The sequence below is a fragment of the Salvelinus namaycush genome, chromosome 27, assembly GCF_016432855.1.
Source record: "Salvelinus namaycush isolate Seneca chromosome 27, SaNama_1.0, whole genome shotgun sequence".
NCBI classification, from domain to species: Eukaryota; Metazoa; Chordata; class Actinopteri; order Salmoniformes; family Salmonidae; genus Salvelinus; species Salvelinus namaycush.
The window spans coordinates 26,602,088-26,617,765 of NC_052333.1; the positions used below are offsets into that span (position 1 = coordinate 26,602,088).

At 41.9% G+C, this 15,678-nt stretch overlaps 1 protein-coding gene across 1 annotated transcript in view; it reads left to right on the plus strand.

Annotated features, from left to right (window-relative positions):
* Positions 1-15,678, plus strand: part of LOC120022309 (ras/Rap GTPase-activating protein SynGAP-like) — a 58,428-nt gene that overhangs the window by 29,978 nt on the left and 12,772 nt on the right. Inside the window, exons 3-12 of the mRNA XM_038966208.1 lie at positions 9,025-9,119; positions 10,068-10,189; positions 10,505-10,658; positions 10,840-10,938; positions 11,065-11,304; positions 11,414-11,749; positions 11,913-12,057; positions 12,348-12,492; positions 12,649-12,885; positions 13,889-14,090. Coding sequence (XP_038822136.1) covers positions 9,025-9,119; positions 10,068-10,189; positions 10,505-10,658; positions 10,840-10,938; positions 11,065-11,304; positions 11,414-11,749; positions 11,913-12,057; positions 12,348-12,492; positions 12,649-12,885; positions 13,889-14,090 — 1,775 coding nt within the window. The remainder of the gene's footprint in view (positions 1-9,024; positions 9,120-10,067; positions 10,190-10,504; positions 10,659-10,839; positions 10,939-11,064; positions 11,305-11,413; positions 11,750-11,912; positions 12,058-12,347; positions 12,493-12,648; positions 12,886-13,888; positions 14,091-15,678) is intronic.

The following is a 15,678-nucleotide window of genomic DNA, read 5'->3' on the forward strand; positions in this document are numbered from 1 at the left end:
ATTACTTTGACTTCATGGCTTGGTTTTTGCTCTGACATGCACTGTCAACTGTGGGACCTTATATAGACAGGTGTGTGCCTTTCCAAATCTTGTCCAATCAATTTACCACAGGTGGACTCCAATCAATTTGTAGAAACATCTCAAGGATGATCGAAACAGGATGCATCTGAGCTCAATTTCGAGTCTCATAGAAAAGGGTCTGAATAATTATGTAAATAAGGTATTTCATTTTTTTATTATATAAATTTGCTATCATTTCTAAAAACCTGTTTTTGCTTTGTCATTATGCGGTTGATTGATGAGGGAAACAATTAATTCAATACATTTTAGAATAAGGCTGTAACGTAACAAAATGTGGAAAAAGTAAAGGCTTCTGAATACTTTCTCAATGCACTGTATAATCAACTTTTAAGATCTTGTAAGAACCTAAAGCTTGAAATAATAGGTTGTACTGAATGCCATCTGTGGCCTTCTTTTGGAAAGATGCTATTTTTGTCAAGATATGCTACTCAGGACAATGTTGCATTTAGGAGAGCCAAGTGACACTAAATTAAACAAATTGTTACTCTGAAATAACTGATATTATCCAATATAAATCCGTATGTGAATCGACTGTATGTGACTCAGTCCCTTCCTATGTGAGTCATTAGGACACATATAGACATAAAGAATGTGTTGTGAAATAGAGGGTATTCTATTCAGGACATTTCTGACACTAGGTGATGGAGTTTACAAAGAATCTTCACTGTATAAATATGTTCACCTAAAGACTTGGCTGTTAGAAAATATAATTTCCACCGTTTCAGCTGTATGAATGAGATTGAGGAAAAAGCCCTGCATTTTTAGATACAAATTTATAGGAAACAAGGTGGATCTTTGGTGATACTGGTTTTATCTGATATAAATATGGAAATCATGGTCTATGGCTCTATGGTTGTCAGGATGTTGTCTGGTTTGAGTCACACTGTGGCAGGGATGTTCAAGGTTATTCTAAATGGGGCCTGTGCAGTTTGATGCATTCTCACCAATGTACTCAGTAGCACGACCTTGGATTGCTTTAAAGTTGACCTCATCTTTTTTCATACATAGTTTTTCAACATTGCCACAAAAACCTGCAAACCAATGTGAACGTTCTAGTTTAACCCTTTTCTAGGATGATGTCTTGATTTTATTTTCTTCTCCCTCATAGAATGTGCTCATGAATGCATTTTGTATTACCAACTCATATTGAAGTACACAAGTCCATATAATTGTTTATTATTTTAGGCACTTATTTCAGGGTTTTCACAGTTCACGATATCTGATTGCCCCCACCAAGATTAATTATGCATGTTCAATGAGAGTGAGCAAACTAACTTTCTTAATGCCATCGCATTGATCAAAGCTTGCATTCCATTAGGACATATTTCACTCTTGTTCCATCTTTCAAAATCAAATGTGATTTCCTTGTTGTGTATCAGCATATTTAAGCTGGAAAAGGCTGGCTGAATATTGATGTTGAGAGCCGAATCCAGTAAAACATTGCCAGCACATAGATTAATAAAAATCTATGTTGATTCCCTTTTCAGGTCCATGGTAGATCAGTACTGTTTTAAAGCTGTTTACACATCAATGACTGGGGCAGTTATATTTTGGTGATAATCTACAGTACCTCAGATTGTACATCTTTCCAATGACCCTGGAATAATGGAATAATATACATTAAACTCTTCCTATTTGTTCTATCTGGAGAACCCACATTACTTATTACCTCATGATGTAAAATACATGGAATCTATTGAATTCTACCATCCATTACATACAATACAGCATAGGTCTAAGACGAAATGCACTTCAACAGCTATTCTAAACATGGCTTTTTTTTAATGAAAATTAGTCAAGACTTTCATAAAGATTTGTGTGGGTGGTTGTGTGCATGCCTGTACTGTATGTATGTATGTATGTATGTATGTATACAACCTAAATAAGGGTCAGCTTTTAGGGTCTGTTATTTTTTACTTCACTAATTGATATGTATCAACTCACATTAAAATATGTTGCCCTTCTAAGAGAAATGACTAGGAGGGGAAATTTGTTAGACAGCAGGATAGAATAAAAAAAGAGAGAGAAGATAGAGAGGGGAGGGGAGGATGACAGATAGAAAGAGACGAGAGGGGGAGTACACCACTGGAATTATGTAAAAGAGTGCGTGGGAGAGAAGAACAGATAGAAAGAAGGAGAGTGAGTATTTATGGTGCCTTAAGTATCCACTGGGAAACTGAGGAAAATGTAGCCAGGAGTGTCAGATATTTAGGGAAAAATAAAAGGGGTTTGGGTCAATGTTCCCTCAAATTTGTTTCGGCACTAAGCAAATTTCAGGTCTGCTGAGCGCAAACTTGAAAGTTGTGAAAATTCTGTGCAACTTCCAGCATGTGTTCACTGTGAACACTGAGGCTTTACCCGCTTTAAGTTACAGTTTAAACATTGGCCATGTAGACTACTGTGGCTATTTGTTAATAATGTAAGTCTACCAGAGTGGCCTACCATCAAAAACAATGCAGAAAATGCATCCTATAACATTTGAACATGGAAATAGCTCATATATCATTAGCCTACAGTAGCAGCCAATGTGTGTTGTTCAATGTAGGCCTACATTCCATGAGACTTTTGAGAAGAAAAAAAACATGCAGGGCTTGACATTAACCTGTTTATCCACCTCAGACAAGGAGATGACTGAAAATGTTGTGTTTGATGCAAGAAACCACTTTACAAAATAAAATGAATTATTATTCCCATACTATTATTAAAGAGAATCAGACATATTATGCCACCCTCTGCCTATTGGCTACTTAGCTTATTCAAGCCTGTCTCAAAATACTACACCTTTAAGACAAAAAAAGCAGTTTACCTGACTTTTCTAAGATGTCTAGAAATGTACACTTTTTTTGCTCTTGTATGAAGCAATCACTCCCATATTGCTGACTACAAATGATCTATAACTGGTCTAATAACTCAACTAGCAAAGGATATGAACAAAATGTGCACACGTGGCTACATGCAGTTCTCGCTTTGATCTCAAAACAAGTGAATCTACTCACGACCGCTCATGCTGTAAAGACAGTCCAGTTGAATGTAAATGACACAGATCCATATATGGCAATGGTCTATTTGCATATAGGACTACTCCAACTCTGATTGTTTATGCTGCATGGGTCTGGGTAGACTACGGGCTGAGTAGTGCGTGTCAAAGCAATAGAATTCTACTCCGATGTGTTCTGCCTACAACAAAATATCTTGCATAGTTTGTTTTGTTTCGGTATGTTGCACTGAAAGTGGATAATATTGCGTTGATTCGATCACAGTTGCCACTGTAAAGGAAAAGGTTGATAGTGTTAACAGGGAAAACTCTACAACAGCGGTCACCAACCTTTGAGTCAAGATCACTGAGTAAAATCCAATTTTTTTAACATGACTTTAAAAAAATGTAAGCCTATGTAACATTAATTAATTCAAAACAGTACTGTAGCAGTGAGGTTTATACAGTAAGCTACAATATAGGCCCAGTACATTATCACTGCATATTGACTTTCTTGAATTGCCCAGCCAATGTATTGTTTGGGCCATTTTTTTAAACATTATATTTCTACATTTAAGGTAGGCTATATGATCACACCGCTGATAGATCCGTTGTTGTATAACTTGTGAAGCACAGCTGAGTGAGCATACATTTAAATCATTTGCTTTTCATTTGTATTTTACTGTGCTGATGGTGACAGCATCTGATGGTCAGTCTCAGTGGACGGACTGAGGGTCTGCCTCTCAACCCTCTGCTCTCCCTTTCCTCCGCTGACACTGACTGATGGTGAAACTCGAGTCGCACCGCATTATTTCTGCCTCATGCACAAATTCATGTACTGCTATTAACAGAGAAAGTTAAATATTCCTCGCTATTAAAAAAGACCTAAACTGCTAATAACGCAAACCTATAGATACACTTTACAACTCATTTATTACTGCTGCACTGCTTGTTGTAGCGCTGGGAGGAAATAGGAAGAACGCGCATTTTACAGTTTAAGTGTTGAACACAAAGTGTTGACAGTGCTGAGTAAGAACTTGAACTCACTCCTAAAAACAGCATATATTTGCAGTATTCATTGACAGTCTCTCTCTGGTCATGGTTTTAAACGTTTTGAAATCTCACAGTATCAACTGTGCTGTGCCTTATCTTATTCCTTCTACGTTACTGCAGACACGGTCATCTGAGCCATCGCTTGGCCAGCGGTAAGTTTATAGTGCACATGGTTTGCTCTCTGGGCCCGCCGGGAAGGAAGAGTTTGTACCTTTAGGCACATGAAATGGTACAAAATGGCAAAAGTTAGCCTACCCGGAGCGCAGGGCAGCTGAATCACGTGCATCTACCGGCAACAGCCCAATACTAATAAAAACAATAATAGAAACACAAGGCTTTATCGTTGGGGTTTTTACAGAAATTAATGCCTTGGAGATCGACCAGTGGATCGCGATCAACTGTTGGTGACCACCGTTCTAGAAAGTTTTGTGAAATTCAGTCTCGTTCTCTCTGTTGGCTTCCGGGGGGAGCTGCGCAGCAGTCTCGGGGCTACGCACGCATGCAGCTTAGAGTGAACATTGGTGTAACCATAGAAATAGAATTTGTAGAAAATAGCTGAACATAAGAGCAGCTCTTGTTTACAGTCTGGCAACCATCTTGGTGTTGTGGTTTAAGATATTCAAGTTACCATTGCTTTAACGAACAAAGTCGATGACCTTGTGTTATAGGTTGTGTAAAAGTAGAGTAGAGGCAGTCCCATTCTTATACAATTGGCTAGCCAACTGAAGCTCCCTCAGCCACTTGGCGAGATGTCGGAGGAACAGAAGTGTTGACGCAGATTCTAATTCTCATCTGCCCTTATTCTAAGGACTATTTTAATTTAGTCTGTTACGCACGCCTCTAGGAAGAGGGAACGCAACACCCTGCTACAATTTAACTCCCCGTGAAGTGGGAGGTATGGAACTGTAGGTGCGAGTAAGGATGACAAAGGCAGAGAGAGTGGTACCGTTTACAATACATTTATTCCGTCACACGGTAATTTTGGGGAAAAGGGGCGAACCAAAGGAAAGAAAGTAAATATCAGAGCCCCCTCTCCTACCTTACCTGCCTACCCACTACTTACCTAATTTAGCACCACCTGGTGCCCTAACCAAAATACAGGGGTGGTCCGCCCAGGTCTTACCTAGTGTGCCTAGACAGTGAATATACTACGGGTATATGTATGCCCGCAGGCGTCTTGCCTAAGCACTCCCTAGGTGCCTTCCCATTCCCCCTGGGAACAAACGAGACATAATTTTACAAACAATTTCAATAATCAAAACACTGCATCCTATTGACACACAGACATAACCAATCAGCTCTCTCACTCAACCAATACAGGACACACTAATCATCTCCCTCTGAGAACAACCAACACAGTATATCACCCTCACAGCCATCAGCCTCCTCTCTCAGCAATCATTTCTCAGTTATGATCTCTTTTTCTCAGCAACAGAACACTGGTTTTTATAGCTGGAGAAGGAGTCTAATGGGATACAGCTGTAACTTGACGAGGGGGCGGGGTCAGCTCCAATCATCAATGGGGCTGACTAATCAGCTGCTTGAGCGATTTCAGGAAGCCATCTCCTGAAACACACACACTCAAATACAAACTACAACACAGAAACTGGGGAACGTAACAGTCTGCCTGCCAGTTGGTGGTTATTTTCCATGGTCACGTAATTTTGCTGGTGGCCTACTTTTTGATCTGCTTCTGAATGTAGACACACATGACGTGGACATATGGCTGACATTTATTTATTGTATAGCTGACAAACTGTACTTGTGATTTCTTCATCCTTTATCTCGACTTCGTCTCGGGCCTAACAAAACCCGTGCCAAAACATGCTCCAAACAGCGGCTTCTCTGGCATTATCACTTAAATAGAACAAACACGCCTCTCTGACATTTAGAACTTCTCAGAACAAAAGTTTAGCTTGTGTTTATATTTTTTTGTTAGAATTTGGACTAATCTTGTACTCTTTCCCATGTTTACAGTTTCAGGTTGCACTTCTTAAGGTTCTAGTGTTCCTTATCTCTTTTCTCTCTTTGACCCTCTCTCTGCCCCCTCCCCCCCTCTTTCTCTCAATTTCAATTTAAGGGGCTTTAGAGGCATGGGAAACATATCTTTACATTGCCAAAGCAAGTGAAATAGATAATAAACAAAAGTGAAATAAACAATAACAAATTAACAGTAAACATTACACTCACAAAAATTCCCAAAGAATAAAGATATTTCAAATGTCATATTACATCTATATACAGTGTTGTAATTGTGTGCAAATAGTTAAATTACAAAAGGGAAAATAAATAAACATAAATATAGGTTGTATTTACAATGGTGTTTGCTCTTCACTGGTTGCCCCTTTTCAATGTTCATACATTTGTCAGGAGGTTAGGAAGTGCAGCTCAGTTTCCACCTCATTTTGTGGGCAGTGTGCACATAGCCTGTCTTCTCTTGAGAGCCAGGTCTGCCTTCGGCGGCCTTTCTCAATAGCAAGGCTTTGCTTGCTGAGTCTGTACATGGTCAAAGATTTCCTTAATTTTGGGTCAGTCACAGTAGTCAGGTATTCTGCCACCGTGTACTCTTTGTTTGGGGCCAAATAGCATTCTAGTTTGCTCTGTTTTTATGTAAATTCTTTCCAACGTCTCAAGTAATTATCTTTTTGTTTTCTCATGATTTGGTTGGGTCTAACTGTGTTGCTGTCCTGTGGCTCTGTAGGGTCTGTTTGTGTTTGTGAACAGAGCCCCAGGACCAGCTTGCTTAGAGGGCCCTTCTCCAGGTTAATTTCTCTGTAGGTGATGGGTTTGGGAATCGCTTCCTTTTAGGTGGTTGTAGAACTTAACGTTTCTTTTCTGGATGTTGATCATTAGCGGTATCGGCCTAATTCTGCTCTGCATGCATTATTTTGTGTTTTACGTTGTACATGGAGGATATTTTTGCAGAATTCTCCATGCAGAGTCTCAATTTGGGCTTTGTCCCATTTTGTGAATTCTTTGGATGGTGAGCGGGCCTCAGAACTCACAATCATAAAGGGCAATGGGTTCTATAACTGATTCAAGTATTTTTAGCCAGATCCTAAATGGTATGTCGAATTTTACATACAGTTGAAGTCGGAGGTTTACATACACTTAGGTTGGAGTCATTAAAACGTGTTTTTCAGCCACTCCACAAATTTCTTGTTAACAAACTATAGTTTTGGCAAGTCGGTTCGGACATCGACTTTGTGCATGACACAAGTCATTTTTCCCAAAATTGTTTAGAGACAAATTATTTCACTTATAACTTACTGTATCACAATTCCAGTGGGTCAGAAGTTTACATACACTAAGTTGTCTGTTCCTTTAAACAGCTTGAAAAATTCAAGAAAATTATGTCATGGCTTTAGAAGCTTCTAGTAGGCTAATTGACATCATTTGAGACAATTGGAGGTGTACCTGTGGATGTATTTCAAGGCCTACCTTCAAACTCCTTTTTGCTTGACATCATGGGAAAATCTAAAGAAATCAGCCAAGACCTCCACAAGTCTGGTTCATCCTTGGGAGCAATTTCCAAATGCTTGAAGGTGCCACGTTCATCTGTAGAAACAATAGTACGCAAGTATAAACACCATGGGACCACGCAGCCATCATACCGCTCAGGAAGGAGATGCATTCTGTCTCCTAGAGATGAACGTACTTTAGTGCGAAAAGTGCAAATCAATCCCAAAACAGGAAAGGACCTTGTGAAGATGCTGGAGGAAACAGGTACAAAAGTATCTATATCCACAGTAAAACGAGTCCTATATCGACATGACCTGAAAGGCCGCTCAGCAAGGAAGAAGCCACTGCTCCAAAACCGCCATAAAAAGGCCAGACTACGGTTTGCAACTGCACATGGGGACAAAGATTGTACTTTTTGGAGAAATGTCCTATGGTCTTATGAAACAAAAATTGAACTGTTTGGCCATAATGACCATCGTTATGTTTTGAGGAAAAAGGGGGAGGCTTGCAAGCCCAAAAACACCATCCCAACCATGAAGCACGGGGATGGCTGCATCATGTTGTGTGCTTTGCTACAGGAGGGACTGGTGCACTTCACAAAATAGATGGCATCATGAGGAGGGGAATTATGTGGATATATTGAGGCAACATCTCAAGACATCAGTCAGGAAGTCAAAGCTTGGTCGCAAATGGGTCTTCCAAATGGACAATGACCCCAAGCATACTTCCAAAGTTGTGGCAAATGGCTAAAGGACAACAAAGTCAAGGTATTAGAGTGGCCATCACAAAGCCCTAACCTCAATCCTATAGAAAATGTGTGGGTAGAACTGAAAAAGTGTGTGCGAGCAAGGAGGAATACGAACCTGACTCAGTTACACCAGCTCTGTCAGGAGGAATGGGCCAAAATTCACCCAATTTATTGTGGGAAGGTTGTGGAAGGCTACCCGAAACGTTTGACCCAAGTTAAACAATTTAAAGGCAATGCTACCAAATACTATTTGAGTGTATGTAAACTTCTGACCCACTGGGAATGTGATGAAAGAAATAAAAGCTGAAATAAATCATTATCTGCTATTATTCTAACCCTAACCCATTCTTCAAATAAAGTGGTGATCCGAACTGACCTAAGACTATAATTTTTACTAGGATTAAATGTCACGAATTGTGAAAAACTGAGTTTAAATGTATTTGGCTAAGATGTATGTAAACTTCTGACTTCAACTGTATATTCCTTTTGATGGCATAGAAGGCCCTTCTTGCCTTGTCTCTCAGATCATTCACATCTTTGTGAAAGTTACCTGTGGCGCTGATGTTTAGGCCGAGGTATGTATCGTTTTTTGTGTGCTCTAGGGCAACGGTGTCTAGATGGAATTTGTATTCGTGGTCCTGGCAACTGGACCTTTTTTGGAACACCATCATTTTTGTCTTCCTGAGATTTACTCTCTCTCTCACAGAGCACGCTCGCGCTCGCAGGAAGAGCATTGCCACTGCCAGACAGCCAAGCATGGAAACCCCTCCCACTGCCCCCCCACAACCCTTCAGACAACAAGTAAGTACTCGAAAATGCTATATTACCTCTTTCCATTATTATCGTGTCATTTCCACTTATTCTGGGCCATACAGTAAAGTGCTACCCACTATTAGCTTCACTTCCTGCTCTCTATCATTATTCTCCCTCATCACCCTGTTCTCTTTTGTCCAGAGCAGAATTGATAATAGTCATTATTTTATTTTTTATTTAACCTTTATTTAACTAGGCAAGTCAGTTAAGAACAAATTCTTATTTACAATGACGGCCTACCCCCCCCAGGCCAAACACACCCCTAACCCGGACAACGCTGTGCCAATTGTGCACCGCCCTATGGGACTCCCGATCACTGCCGGTTGTGACACAGACTGGGAATAAACCAGGGTCTGTAGTGATGCCTCTAGCCTTGCAATGCAGTGCCTTAGACTGCTGCGCCACTCAGGAGGCTAGTAATAGATAGTAGGCTAACTGTAATGCTACTAATTTACAGATTCCAAATTAAAAGTATATTATAGCAGTATGGGATACACCTGTACATTTCACCAGCTCAACCCCAGAAGAGTACTCATGCCAGTTGAGTTTTCAAGTCTTCAAATAGGCTTACACCATCCATCTTAGTGACTGAATTCGCATAGCCCACTGAAAGAACATTATTGAATTTGCCATTGTTGCTTCATCTGTAGCCCAATAGCCTCCTCCAGTGGTCATCTGAAGGAAGCAAAACACAAACACTTCAAAAGTGGGTTCCTCTCCTCAACCTCCATCAGTACCACAACCATCACCACCACCAATAACATGGATTCATGCTAACACTGATTACGCAGATAGCGCCTATTTTGAAAGAAGGGTTTAATGCACTGATTGTAAGTCGGTCTGGAGCGTCTTACAAGAGCTTCTGCTAAATTACAGATTTTTTTATGAAATGGACATCCCCACCTGTGTGATGGTCTCCTCTCTTGTCCCCAACAGAGCTTCCTCAGTCGAAAGTTGAAGGGCTCCATCAAAAGGGCAAAGAGCCAGCCCAAGCTGGATCGAACCAGCAGCTTCCGCCACATGATTCTACCCCGTTTCCGTAGTGCTGATCAGGAGAGGTAGGTAACGCTTTCCCAAACGATTGCATGTGTGACGTACACTTGTGTTTCCTGTTATACACTCTATAAAGCTTTATTTTACACTCCTTTTTTTGTGTATTTACCTGGTGTTTTCCAATATGTACAGTTTGTTAACAATGGTTACTTTTTGGTACTTATTGCAAGAATTTAACACAATTTTTAACACTACCTGGTACCAGATTATGTTTAGTAGTGCTTGTTTCAATGCACTGTTTGCCTTAACATTGTAATGGGACCACAGAGTATCTTAACCACTCTCTCTCTCTCTCTCTCTCTGTCTCTCTCTCTCTCAAGGACACGTCTAATGCAGAGCTTCAAGGAGTCCCACTCTCATGAGTCCCTGCTTTCCCCTAGCAGTGCAGCGGAGGCTCTGGACCTCACGCTGGATGAAGATGCTGTCATCAAACCTGTCCACTCCAGCATATTGGGCCAGGAGTACTGCTTTGAGGTGAGTGCCCTGCTGCCAGAAGAATACTGTATAGTATCTCTCCTAATATTACATCTAAAACAGTTATTACAGCTCAGTCTTCCAAGTTGATGTGTCATGGTGATAGTAATTGATCAACTGTTACACACTAACAAGCAACAAACTATTGATTGAATTCACTTCTGTGTCTGTTTGACTGTAGGTGACCACCATTTCAGGGACAAAATGCTTTGCCTGCCGCTCGGCTGCAGAGAGAGACAAATGGATTGAGAATCTACAGAGAGCTGTCAAGCCCAACAAGGTGAAAAAATAGAGAGGAACAAGGACCCTGCTTGCAGTCCACACTCAAAATGCCTTTTATCAAAATGCCTTTCATCTCCATTAGTTTCAGCAATCTTCACCTCTCTCTCCAATGCTCCCATTTTAGGACAATAGTCGAAGGGTGGACAATGTGCTTAAGCTATGGATCATTGAGGCCAGGGACCTTCCTCCTAAGAAGCGGTACTATTGTGAGCTGTGTCTGGATGACATGCTGTATGCGCGCACCACCAGCAAGCCCCGCACGGACACTGTCTTCTGGGGCGAGCACTTTGAGTTCAACAACTTGCCTGCCATTCGTAGCCTACGCCTGCACCTTTACAAGGAGACAGACAAAAAGCGACGCAAGGTGTGTGTCTGTCTATGGTGGTTGTATTTTTCCTTGTGTATCTTTTGTGTTTGCAGAGTAACTCAAATATTTACTTCTATTCTATTCTCCATTCTGTTCTCTAACCTAGGAGAAGAGCACGTACCTCGGCCTGGTCACTATCCCCATATCGAGCATCACAGGCAGGCAGTTTGTGGAGCAGTGGTACCCGGTGATCCAGCCCAATGCTTTGGCTAAGGGTGGCGGTGTAGGCGGTGGCAAGGTCATCAATGCCTCAATTCGCCTCAAGTCCCGCTACCAGACCATGAGTATCCTACCCATGGAGCTGTACAAGGAGTTCGCTGAGTACATCACCAATAACTACCGTACGCTGTGTGCCGTGCTGGAGCCTCTGCTCAGTGTCAAAAGCAAAGAGGAGGTGGCGTTCGCGCTGGTGCACATTCTCCAGAGCACGGGCAAGGCCAAGGTAGGAAGGAAGGCACTACAGCAGGGGTGGCCAAGCACTCCTGTTGGAGAGTAACCTCTTTCTGAGGTTATTGTAAATGAGGCCTGTAGCATCTTTCCTGGCCCCTGTGTCTGCTGTACAATGTGTTTGTGTTGTTTGTTTGAGGAGCATGTTCTTTTTTCAGGACTTCCTGTCAGACATGGCAATGTGCGAGGTGGATAGATTCATGGAACGAGAGCATCTGATCTTTCGAGAGAACACCCTTGCTACTAAAGCCATAGAGGAGTACCTCAAATTGATAGGGCACCGGTACCTCAAGGATGCCATAGGTAAAACTCCAAATTATTTTATTTTAATCCAATACCAGTGTAAAATGACCAAATCCAGACCTGGGTTCAAATACTATTTGAAATCGGTCAAATACTTTGAGTGTTTGCTTTAGCCTGCCTGGAATGCCAGCTGAGCGAGCTTCTCACTTCTAGGACTTTTTTATTGAACAGGCAAGCTCAATCAAGCACAGCTAAAGTATTTGAAATGATGAGTGACAAGGATGTTGATGAGAAGACTATGATGGTGATGATACTGATGAGGATTAATTGGACGGTTGTCTCGTTGACAGGAGAGTTCATTCGAGCTTTATACGAGTCAGAGGAGAATTGTGAAGTGGATCCCATGCGTACTCCACCGTCTGTCCTGGCCGACCACCAAGCCAATCTTCGCATGTGCTGCGAGCTGGCACTCTGCAAGATTGTCAACTCTCATTGGTCAGAAATTATTCCACATGACTACGCCATTGTACAAATGTGTCAGTTACACAGTGTCCTTTCTAGTATGATGGGCTGTTTGCCCCCCCCCCAAAAAAAGTTTGCAATGAAACATAAAGTACTATTCTATCCTTCTGTCCTACCCTTTTATTCTAGTGTGTTTCCGCGGGAGCTGAAGGACGTCTTTGCCTCCTGGAGGGTCCGGTGTGCCGAGCGGGGAAGGGAGGACATCGCAGACCGCCTCATCAGCTCCTCCCTCTTTCTACGCTTCCTGTGTCCCGCCATCATGTCGCCCTCTCTCTTCAACCTCACCCAGGAGTACCCCGGAGAGCGGACATCCCGCACACTTACCCTCATCGCCAAGGTGGTGCAGAACCTGGCCAGCTTCTCCAAGTCAGTCACTACCTTCCCTCTCATGTAGCCTTCCCTTTCTTTTACCATTAACTTTCTTTTTAGCCTTTCCTCCTATGTACCATTTCCTCCCATGTAGCCTTCCCTTTCTTTTACCATTAACTTTCTTTTTAGCCTTTCCTCCTATGTACCATTTCCTCCCATGTAGCCTTCCCTTTCTTTTACCATTAACTTTCTTTTTAGCCTTTCCTCCTATGTACCATTTCCTCCCATGTAGCCTTCCCTTTCTTTTACCATTAACTTTCTTTTAGACTTCCCTCACATTTAGCCTCCCCTCACCTGTCCTGTAACAGTTAACCTGCCTTTCCCAAACTTATTCAGTATGTCCACTACCAACCAAGCCTTGTTAAGTCATTATCTATGTCCTCAACCAGTTCCTCTTTCAGCAACCAATCCATTAATTATTTCCACGACATTGCCATTGGGTCATACATGCGTAAGACTTGCTTAAGTCTAACTATGCATTATAACTGTATCATAATACATTATATCAGTCAGCATGAAGTAAACTATTCCTCAATAAGTTTGTCCTTTGGTGACAATGAATGAAGAATTCATCCAACATGATTGTCCACAAACAAGATGATTGTGCACAAAAGTGACCGTAACAGGTCTCAATGGCACAAATGTTCAGAGGGTGGAGAAGGCTGTGTGCACAGAAACTATTTGTTTTAGCGATGTTCTTGTCACATTGCAGACAAGGTTACAGTACGAATAATTCAATCCTCCCCCTCACCATCACCTGTTTTTCATACTGTATCCTTCCATCTTCCTCACCTGCGCTTTCATTCTTTGCATTCTCACACTGTCTGTCTCCCCTCTCTTGTTTTCTCTCCGTACGCCCTTATCACTATTTCTCTGTACTTCTCCATGCTATGTATCTTGTACCTTTCTCCCTCAATATTTCACTGTCTGTGGGAACTTCTTTCTCTCTTTCCTCCCACTCTCTATGCTCCCCCCACACTGCTGTCTTTTCTGCCCTCAGGTTTAGTGGCAAAGAGGACCACATGTGTTTCATGAACGAGTTTTTGGAGATGGAGTGGGGCTCCATGCAGCAGTTCCTGTACGAGATCTCCAACATGGACACGGGGAGCAACGCCGGGGGCTTTGAGGGCTACATCGACCTGGGCAGGGAGCTGTCAGTGCTCCACAGCCTGCTGTGGGAAGTCATGGCCCAACTGAGCAAGGTAATGAGGAATGTAACCTCTCCAGGCTGTTGTGCACAGTGCATATAAGCTTAGGATATCAACGATTCAAAGTTGGCCTTTTTGGGAGTGACCATAGAATTCTATGGGAGTGACCTTACTGAGTAAAATATTTGTCATTTAATTTGAGCAAATCACACGACTGAGGCGAGGCTCCAAATGGAGGCAGGACCAGGCACAAGACACCTACGGTGTAGTGTTAGGGGGAAGGTGTTGTGGGAGATGATTGGCTGGTAGATTAAGCCTATTAAGCCAATACCTAAGTTTCTCCCAATCTTTCTATATAATTGGCTAACAAAAGCCAAGTTTGACATGTTGGTCCACCAGACTCTTCAGGCATTTGGGCGGAATTGTCTGGGAACGAGATTATGAGAATTGTGACCGTCTAGGTTCAAACCCTGGTCTTCTGAACACCACACACATGCGTAAACCCGCAGAATCTAAAGCCTGGTCATAGTCTTCAGGTCTCAGGTAAGGTTAGTCATCACCCATGAAGAAAATACTGTCGCTCCCTCACTTTTCATGAACCGAAAAGCAAATCTTGGAGGACAAAGGAAGTTAAAAAGACTTATTCATTTTTAAAACCAACATGTTTTTGCATATACTGTACCCTTCCTTGAGATATCGCATCCTAAATGCATTCGTTTTGATAATAAGAGTCTTTGAGGACAAATTCCATTGTCCTCCAAGAGTTGCTGAATATTTTGCCATCTCCAGCTGAGCAAGGTAACAGCAATGCTACACCTGCCACATTTTTCTTCACGGCTTGAGCCATGACTGATTACACTCCTGCTGTTGTCAATGCTGCCCGCAACACTGGCCGCATGAGGAGGAGCATGTTAGTGAAGCAGCCAGGCATTAGACATGCCTTTTATTGTACTAAATTAACGTTTTCTATATGCTACGTTTGCATGTGTGTCTTTGAAGTGTAACAAGAAATCTAAAGTGACTGTAATACAGGTGTAATACACTTTTCTTCTGCTGATATACCTCCTGCTACTGGTTATCCTCCCCCACCCCTTTACGCCTCTTCTCTCACCACCTCTTGGCTAAAATCCATTTGTATTTTCACTCCCTCCACTCCCGCTGTTCACTTGGCTGAATTCCATTTCTATTTTGGCTCCCTCCACTCTGTTCACTTTAAAATGACAAAATCCATTTTATAAGGGAGCATGCAAATGTTTTGGAGGACTGGTAAATATCAGTTAAGTGAAACTGAAAGGGGAGTGAACGAGGGGAAGGGAAATCACTTTTTATTGTCTGAGATCAAAATAGGCAAGCCTTTTCTAAATTCATAACAATAGGGTAAAATGACACAACATCTGCAAAATCTACACCTCAACTGAAATATTGGACACCTCCAACTCTAGGGATTCCCCGTGTAATCAATGAGTGGAGTGAGCGACTGAACACGTTTGTTTTAATTGAGCCCGTGGCTACATCTCAATAGTCTAGAGTGGCTTCCTCTCTTCGTCTCCCTTCCTCCATGTGCACTGTTCGTGAGAACACAAAACAGGTGATAACAATATGGTTGACATCTGCTTTCACCTGCTCCTTCACCTCAGTGTAG